The 9,718-nt window shown below is 46.6% G+C and overlaps 1 protein-coding gene across 1 annotated transcript; it reads left to right on the top strand.

The window, feature by feature from the left end:
• LOC105033883 (large ribosomal subunit protein P2A) lies at window positions 1-3,651 on the top strand. The gene is made up of 4 exons (XM_010908853.3): window positions 1-137; window positions 1,675-1,763; window positions 2,636-2,859; window positions 3,397-3,651. The coding sequence occupies exons 2-4, from the start codon at window positions 1,676-1,678 to the stop codon at window positions 3,421-3,423; spliced, it is 339 nt and encodes a 112-aa protein (XP_010907155.1). The 5' UTR covers window positions 1-137; window position 1,675; the 3' UTR covers window positions 3,424-3,651.
• The last annotated feature ends 6,067 nt before the right edge of the window (window positions 3,652-9,718 follow it).

The following is a 9,718-nucleotide window of genomic DNA, read 5'->3' as shown; positions in this document are numbered from 1 at the left end:
TGCATGACCCGATAGATCCAGGAAGCCATATAAGGTACCTTCTCTACTCTCTCCTCCGTGCGAAAACCCTAGAAGAGCCTCGTTATTCCCAAGAGCGTCGTCGGCGGCTGGCATCTCCACCCCAATCTAGCTCTCAAGTAAGCCTTCTATCTCTGCTATTTCTTCTATGTTCACATACATAATCGATGCTCTTTTCATTTCCTTTCTCTGCCACTTCTTGTTTTATACTCTAAGTGATGATTGTAGCTTTTTCCTTACTTTCTATCATGTTAATTGTCTCTCAATTTTCTCCCATAAACTTCTTCTTTTGTGATACCGTGATTTCATCAATGTATATCCAGCATAACGAACGAATAATGATGATTTCTTATAAATATTTCGAGGAATTACGATTATGTTATGCTAAGTACACCACCATGAGTTGCTTCTTTTTCCTGTTCTCTTGATTTTACCCCCCTCGTCATGGGCAATCAGATTTAGTTCGGAGGTTAACGATTTTTTTCGCCCCAAAAATATGCGAGCAGTGTTTCTCCTGGCAATCATGATTTCGTGCAGTTCCGAGCATTTTTAGTTATCCAATTATAACAATGGAGCGTGAAGAAAAAAAATTGATATTGGGTAGGTGGTACCAAAATTTTCGGCTGGGTTCAGATTTTGCCCATACTTGAACCTAGCTGATGTAGTTGAGATCTAAATTAGATTTAGTTGATCAGCTAGTTTTATCGCGTCTTAGGGAATAGGTCGAGTATTGCTTATTTTCCAATGATTTTCTAATTTTTGATTGATTTTGAGTTTCTATTATATGTCGAATTATCATCAAAAAGTCCTACTTCATGTCAATGTTATATTAGAAAAGTTTTGAAGCCGTTAGAATTGTGATTTGGAAAAAATTTTGTTGTTGGAATCGGGGGAATTAAGAATTTATTAATATTAGCGAATTTTATTCTGGAGTACATTGACTATGAATCCAAATAATGTAGTCTAGAGTCCTGGGTCTATCATAGGCAAGTTGAGAAAGGTTGTTTTAGGGTTGATTGAGTGCCTACAGATATCGGTCCATGAGGTGCGATGAATTCTGTATGATCTCTTTGCCTCTTTTCCCAAACCCTTAGTTCTTTCTCTACGTTTGCTCTCCTTTCTGCTCTTTTACCTGTCCAAAAAGAAGAAAATTCAGATCTTTTCAGATCTAAATCATATTTTAGCATAAATCTATTATATTTGCACCCCTAGCATGAAACAGGCGGCATCACCAGTCCAAAGCCAAAGGATGAGTTTCAAATAGGAGAAATGGGCAAAATTTTTAAAAAAGGCATCATTCAATGAAAGGAAAGAGAAACTAAATGAGATACAGGATGCTATTTCGAGTCATCAATGCTTCAATTGCAGAAGTTTTTCTCTTACGCATCTTTTTTTCTTGGTTCACTGTTCCTTACTTTTATTCTGAGTCATTTTTCTAATGTTGAATTAATTCAATTTCTCACCCGGGTTTTTTGATGGTTCTTCAAGCATGTAATTGAGCTCAGGATTCTTTTGAGATTTTGGTCTTATGCCTCTTTTTTCTGTTTAGCGTAACTTGTATATCGGGTGCATCTCACATGTTCTCTTGGTTTGCACTGTAGATTTTTTTTTAATAAATGGGATCCTTATAACATCTCAATGTCTTATTTTTTTCAGGATGAAGGTCGTTGCTGCCTATTTGCTTGCTGTTCTTGGTGGAAACACTAGCCCAACTGCTGATGATCTGAAGGATATCCTAGGATCAGGTTAATTTCATTTCTCTTTCTCTGTTTTTCGTGCAAGTTATGGTCTATCAGTTTTGCATGTTGTCAGACAAATAGCTTGATAGTTCAACCACTACATCATAGAAACTGCCATGTGCTTTATCATCTTTAATACCATTAGCTGTTAAAGGATGATAATAGGTTTCATAGAAAGATTTGTTTTGAAATCAGATACACGATTGGTTTGTTAGTCCTTATATTATATTGATAAACATGGTTAATAAATGAATATTCGATGTCATATACAGTAACTGCATGCCTGCGTTTACTGGTAATGCATTAGTTGATAATTTTAAACTGCTATCATGTTGTTTGTCTGGTTACAATGCTTAAATAAGAAACACGTGATGGCTGAAATGTTATATTTATCACCTTGTATAGTGTAGTATAAATCATGTCTCATGAGATTTTCTGAAGATAGAGATGCCAAAACATTGGTGGTTTGCTTAAGTTTGTAAATGAAAGTTATGTCATCACATAATGATTTGTGGTAAATGAATAGAGTTTGGAAGGAATTTCTTCATGGTTAGTCTGGGTACCTTACAATCTCTTTAAATGAGTGTTTCATTTTCAACAACATCTCTTTTTTTAAGGAAGGGGCAAGGGGGAAGATGATTGGCGTATCATCTTTAATCAACAGAATTTTCAAGGTTTTAAGTTGGAGTCTTGGACTAAATGGTGCTTTCAGTTTACCTATTGTCCTCAAAGAACATTAGTCTAGGATAGTAAATATTCATGATTTTAGAGATTGCTATGTTAAACTTGTCAGGTCCTGCAAACTCCACCAAACACCCCCCCCCCCCTCTTCTCTTTCTTTTTTTTTGATAAAGTAACTTTCCCCTTTTCTTTACCAGTGGGGATTGAAGCTGATGATGACAGAATCGAGTTCCTCTTATCTGAAGTCAAAGGTAAAGACATAACTGAACTTGTTGCTTCTGGGAGGGAGAAGTTTGCATCAGTGCCCTCTGGCGGTGGTGCCATTGCAGTCGCAGCACCTGCTGGTGGTGGTGCTGCAGCTCCCGCAGCAGATGAGCCAAAGAAAGAAGAGAAAGTGGAAGAGAAAGAAGAATCAGATGAGGTATGACTTGTTATAATGGCTTATAAGGATCTTTTGCGAATCATGTATCCATTTCATTAGTTCTTTAAGGATAATCCATTGTCTTTGGATTGAGTTTTGCTACCACCCATCAGTAAGCTTGAAAGTTTCATGATCAACCAAGCCTGCTCTAATTTGCCCACTTTTACCAGACTGAACTTTTGTTGAAGACTCATTAGAAACCAGTACAGAACCTGCCACCTGACTAGAAATGATTACTGCACCTGTCTGCCCTTTTGCTACCACATCCTCAGAAGCCACATTTTGTTTTATGATTCTGATGTGGAATAAATAATTCCGTTTCCATACTTATTTGATGTTCCTAGAGGAATTGATTCATAATACCTTTCTAGATTAGATGGTTGCCTCTGATAAAACTACTTGTAGATTTACGGTCACATTTATGCGATTCCAGCATTATTTGTTCACCTACGCACATAAGTTACGTTTGTTTCATTATCATTCGGTGCTGAAACACCGATCAGCTGATTGATCTCATTTTTGTTTGACTTCATGCAGGATATGGGCTTTAGTTTGTTTGACTGAGTGGTATGCCCGCCGTTCGGTGGTCTTTTTGGAACACTAAGTAGAGGTTGATCTGCAAGATATTAAGATTTTTATTATAGACTGAATTTTCTTTCTGGAACAGCAAGGCGCTATGCCTCTATATTGTGTATTGTAGCAAGTTGCATGTAGATCTTGTTCAGCATGCGCTGGCATGGATTCTGTTTGGGTGCATTAGTTAATGAATCAAGTACGAACATCTTCTTAATCTGTTCCGTGGTATTAGTATGCAGTTTTTGTGCTTGGTTTGCAATTCAGAGGAGCTCTGAAAATCCGTGTGGCCATATACTACAATGCCAGCCAAAGACCACCTCTGTATCATTTAATCTTGTTCTAGACGTTGGCCTTACGGTCTTATGCTTGGTGCTTTTAACTCATTGAACTTTCTAATGTCTTGATATTTCCAGGCGCTCTCTTCAATTTTGCTCTAATCAGTTCCAGTCCCTTTGTGTATCTCCCTTTCAATATATTGATACTTCCAGGTGTTTTCTTCAATTTTTGCTCTAATTATAACCTTTTAACATGGTTGCTGTTCCCAAATATTTTCTTTAATTTTCCCCTGATTAATTCTTTCGTATGGTTCACGGTCAATGTGTTAGTGTGTACGGTTGTTTCTTTATTTTTCTGAAATATTCCTCGCTCGATGCAACCACTGGCTTAGCTCGTGCACAAAATGGAGGAGATAGATCGTATTTGAACGATTTAAAACCGTTTAGTTGCATGTTTGCTCAAAAGAGCATTACTCATTTGCTTATAAAACCAGATAAAATGAAAAGGTACTGTTGCGGTCAATTTCCTCGTCATCTGGTCGTCGGGAGCGAGTGTCTGCAAAAAAAATTCGCACTGATCGGAGGTGACTCTGGTGGGGACTCTCCGACGATCAAGTCAGAGAGAAGATTAGGCAACAGTAGAAAATAATCAAGAAGCTCAGCGAGAGAGGGTAGAGTAAGCCCCGGATTTCGAAGAGACCTCCTCCAGCGTTGTTGCCTTCTTCGTTTTATAGTAGAGCGCGGCATGGCGCCGTCATTAATGGCGCAGACAATGAGAGGAATTGTCAAATCGTCGAAGGCTGTCAGAGTCATCGTGGATTGTCAAATCGCCGTAGATTGTCAGAACGAACCCATGTCCTCGGCAGGACAATGTCCCAGAGCAGTTATGCCGCATGCCTTTGTCAGGACGGCAGCCCTCAGTAGTCGTACGGCGTTTGAGGAAGCCGACCGACCATACGTCGGTATTTGATTGTGGGATGTCAGGTGATGACCCGGAGGCACCGTCGGTTGGTCAGGTGTCTTGCTTAAGTCGGACGTCGGCTGTCACCCCCGACAGTGAATCGGTAATAGGGGTTCGGCCGCTCGATCGGTCGGAAACAACATGGGTCGGTTCAGCCGACACTCTTTCAGTCGGACAATGTCGGCAGCTACTATCGGCAGTCGTCGATCAGTGCGGTCGGTAGAGTCAGACGTCAGTCGTCGGTCAGACCGGCCCGAGGGTAAGTCGGCATATGGGGGTCAGTCGGTATATCCCAACAGTTGCCTCCCACTCCTGAATCCGATGTCGTGTTGGCTCGCTTGAACACGTGGGCGACGGCTTCAGACGAAAGGAGTGGTTTTCTGTCATGTCTTGCCCCGACTCTGGCGACCGCATCAACGAACGATCCGATGTCGGTCGTTCCGACTGTAGGTCGAGCATGCACGTCGAGTTGGAGGTCGGCCAACCTTCGAACGTTGCTCGTCGACACGATCATTCCGCAGAGTCTGATGGTCGAGTAGCGTCCGACCTATTTGGATAGGATAACGATGGCAAGTCGAATATCCATTGTCCGACCTCTGGGTCGGGTGTGCACGTCGGGACGTATGATAAACGGTGGCAAGCCGAATATCCTTCGATCGGTATGTCGCAAGTCGAATATCCATTGACGTAGCATGTCGAGCCGTATGATAGACGGTGGCAAGCCGAATATCCTTCGACTGGTCGTGACCGGATCGGTATGTCACAAGTCGAATATCCGTAGCATGTCGAGTCGTATGATAGACGGTGGCAAGCCGAATATCCTTCGATCGATCGTGATCGGGTCGGTATATCGGTATGCGCAAGTCGAATATCCGTTGACGTAGCATGTCGAGCCGTATGATAGACGGTGGCAAGCCGAATATCCTTCGACTGGTCGTGATCGGATCGGTATGTCACAAGTCGAATATCCGTAGCATGTCGAGTCGTATGATAGATGGTGGCAAGCCGAATATCCTTCGATCGGTCGTGATCGGGTCGGTATGTTGCAAGTCGAATACCCATTGCCCAGATCTTGGTCGGACGGGTATGTCGCGGTTGTCTTGGCATTTTGCCCTTTCTTAGTCGAAGCTAAGTTGGCAAGTTAGCCAGCCGCGTTGGTCGAAGTCCTTTGCCTTTAGAGGCGGGGCCGTCGGTTCGACGATCGATGATCGAGCCGTTGATTCAACGATCGACGATTGAGCCGTGTTGGTCGGCGATCGAGCCATTGGTTCGGCGATTGGTGATCGAGCCGTTGATTCGGCGATTGGCGATCGAGCCGTGTTGGTCGGGGCCTTTTGCCTTCAAAGGCCGAGGCCATCGGTTCGGCGATCGGTGATCAAACTATTGATTCGACGATCGACGATCGGTCGAGTCCTTTGTGCCTTCAGAGGCTGAGGCCGTCGGTTCGACGATCGATGATCGAGCGGCTGATTCGGCGATCGACGATCGACCGTATTGGTCGACGATCGAGTCGTTGATTCGACGATCGGCGATCGAGCCGCGTTGATTCGGCGATCGACGATCGAGCCGCGTTGATTCGGCGATCGATGATCGAGCCATTGATTCGGCGATCGATGATCGGGCCGTTGATTCGACGATCGATGATCGAGCCATTGATTCGGCGATCGATGATCGGGCCGTTGATTCAGCGATCGACGATCGAGCTAGTGATTCGACGATCGACGATCGAGCCATTGATTCGGCAATCGGCGATCGAGCTGTGTTGGTCGAGGCCTTTGTGCCTTCAGAGGCCGAGGCCGTCGATTCGGCGATCGGTGATCGAGCCGTTGATTCGGCGATCGGCGATCGACCGTGTTGGTCGAGGCCTTTGTGCCTTCAGAGGCCGAGGCCGTCGGTTCGACGATCGATGATCGAGCCGTTGATTCGACGATCGGCGATCGATCGTGTTGGTCGAGGCTTTTATGCCTTTAGAGGCCGAGACCGTCGGTTCGGCGATCGGTGATCGAGCCGTTGATTCGACGATCGGCGATCGATCGTGTTGGTCGAGGCCTTTGTGCCTTCAGAGGCCGAGGCCGTCGTAGATTCTCCGCTCCTTCGATCTCTATCAGGATCTACGCACGAGGAGCGGGGAGAGGGGTGTAGGAGTCATACCTGTGATGCGTCGGTCTCAAACTCTGTTGTCGGGACGAGACCCGTCTATCGGTGGAGCCCGCTGGGTTCAGCAGGAGCCCGATTTTTCTTTCGCTTCTCTTTCTGACCCATGCCCTCGGTCAAGCGCCGGTAGAAAGCTCCTTCATCCGCGCGCATGTATTTGTACGCGCGCTCCAGCAATTCGACATACGTCCGGAGGAGGGTCTTGTCTAAGGAATAGGTGAACCGAGACCCCCTTAGTCCCTTCTTCATGGTCGAGATAGTCATGTCTTCGTTGAGGTCCCGGACCTCAAATGTGGCCGCGTTGAATCGGGCCACAAAGTGTCGGAGCGTCTCGTTTTCTCTCTGCTTGAGGAAAAAAAGACTATCCGAGATTCGCGGCGGCTTCCGATTGGTGCTGAAATGGACCACGAAAGCGTGTTCGAGCTGACCGAAGGAGTGGATGCTTCCTGAACGGAGGCCGGAGTACCAGGCCTTAGTGGCCTTGCGAAGTGTGGCGGGGAAGCCGACGCAGAGAAGGGCATCGGTTGCCCTTTGGGTCGTCATGAGAGCCTTATAGCTCTCCAGATGGTCAATTGAGTCGGTGGAGCCGTCGTAAGGCTCCACGTGAGGCATCTTGAACCGACTAGGGATCGGTTCGTCGAGGATGAGTCGAGAGAGAGGTTGGGCAATCTGGAAGTCGACGTCGTTCGAGGACTTCTGTCCGTCCACCTGCAGCTGGGCAAGCCGACGGTCGATTTCTTCGAACCTATGTTCGTAGTCGTCCAACCGTCGGTGTTGAGAAACCCCAGGAGTCGAACCTCCCGAAGAATGTGAGGATGAGGCGGACGGTGTCCTCGGTCGCTTCCCCTTCCTTGCCCGCTCCAGCTGGGAAGGAGAGGGACGCCGAGACCGGTGAGGGTCATGCCGTGGCCGCCTCGCTCCTTCTCAGTGGGAGTGCTGAGGCGGCTACTCTTGAGGAGGAGACGGGAGCTGACGCAGGTGTTGGCGGCCGCTTCTGGACGGCATAGGGTGCGCCGCCGGTTGTTCCGCCGGTGGTTGCGGCAACTGAGTCAGTTGCTGTTGGAGGCTTTCGACTGCGTCCGTCAGAACGGTCATTTGTCGCATGATCGCCGTGATTTGCGCCTCCGTAGTTACCACCGGATGCGGAGAGCTGGGCTCCGCCATGGAAGGTGAAGGAGGGGCCTCTTCCCGACGGGAAGAGCGATTCGCTGACCCGGTAGCCCTCGATCGCTGAGCTCTGGTTCTTGTCATTTCGAAAGGATGTTTTAAGTTCTGTGGAGGTCGTGATCCCCCTTCCTGGCGCGCCAAACCTGTTGCGACCAATCCCCTCGTCGCCTGGTCGCCGGGAGCGAGCGTTTGCAAAAGAAGTCCGCACTAACCGGAGGTGACTCCGACGGGGACCCTCCGACGGTCAAGTCAGAGAGGAGACTAGGCAACAGTAGAAAAGAATCAAGAAGCTCAGCGAGAGAGGGAGAGAGGGTAGAGTAAGCCCCCGGGTTTCGAAGGGACCTCCTGCAGCACTGTTGTCTTCTCCGTTTTATAGTAGAGCGCGGCATGGCGCCGTCATTAATGGCACAGACAATGGGAAGAGTTGTCAAATCATCGGAGACTGTCAGAGTCGTCGTGGGCTGTCAAATCGCCGCGGGTTGTCAAAACGAACCCATGTCCTCGGCAGGACAATATTCTAGGACAGCTATGCCGCATGCCTTTGTCAGGACGGCGGCCCTCAATAGTCGTACGGCGTTTGAGGAAGCCGACCGACCATACGTCGGTATTTGGTTGTGGGATGTCGGGTGATGACCCGGAGGCACCGTCGGCTGGTCAGGTGTCTTGCTTAAGTCGGACGTCGGCTGTCACCCCCGACAATGAATCGGTAATAGAGGTTCGACCGCTCGATCGGTCGGGAACAGCATGGGTCGGTTCAGCCGACACTCCTTCAGTCGGACAATGTCGGCAGCTACTATCGGTAGTCGTCGATCAGTGCGGTCGGTAGAGTCGGGTGTCGGTCGGAGTTATCCGTCGGTCGTCGATCAGACCGATCCGAGAATAAGTCGGCGTATGGGGGTCAGTCGGTATATCCTAATAGATACCAAGTCAAAATAAGAATAGATACAGAATCAAAAACTTCCCACCTAAATCTCCATCAGGAGGGCTAAAATTCCCTGACAATTGAACCAGGTAAAACTAATGAGAAAGCATTTTACATCAATGAAGTGGTACCTGGACCACTCATCCGACAGCCATCAAAAACTTCTAGGCAACTTTTTTAAAAAAGAAATTATGACTGGACCTAAGTGCCTATTTGGTAGTACCTTTTCTTTTTATTCTTTGTAAAATTTTTAGAGCTTTGGACAACACAGATTATTACCCAAATACAAGCAAAAATTAAGATATTACCTGTAGGACCTTATTGGGATTCTGAGCGGCGGACATCAGGCCATTCACCGTAAACGACATGGTATAAAGCCGTTAGTGGGTAAATATATAGATCGGAATCTGGGAAGGTATTGCCGGTTTATTTGCGAGCCGGCAATTGAGCCCGTTTGGTGCAATCTCAGCAAGCCTAGAAGTGTGGTAGTTCTCATAAAGATTACCAGTCCAAGGATAACGATCACGTTTAAGGGCTAGGAACGATAAAAGAAATTGCTCGTTTTGAAGTTAATAACTTGCGACTCCAGATGGTTGCAAGCTACTGTGGCATTTCTCTACAGAATGGTGTGAAATGAGCTTGTCGGTTGGTTTCACGATTAAGAAGGCCATTGATAGATAGGTTGGTGTTGCTAAAATTGAAACATTCTAGGGACGAGACTGCTTACAATCGTCAGCATGGTTGATTGCACACTCTACTTTCCTTCAGGTGGTCATTTGAATCCTTGGTGTTGCTTAAAAAAAT

Source organism: Elaeis guineensis, chromosome 9, assembly GCF_000442705.2.
Source record: "Elaeis guineensis isolate ETL-2024a chromosome 9, EG11, whole genome shotgun sequence".
Taxonomy (NCBI): domain Eukaryota; kingdom Viridiplantae; phylum Streptophyta; class Magnoliopsida; order Arecales; family Arecaceae; genus Elaeis; species Elaeis guineensis.
This window is presented reverse-complemented; position numbering and strand designations above follow the sequence as displayed.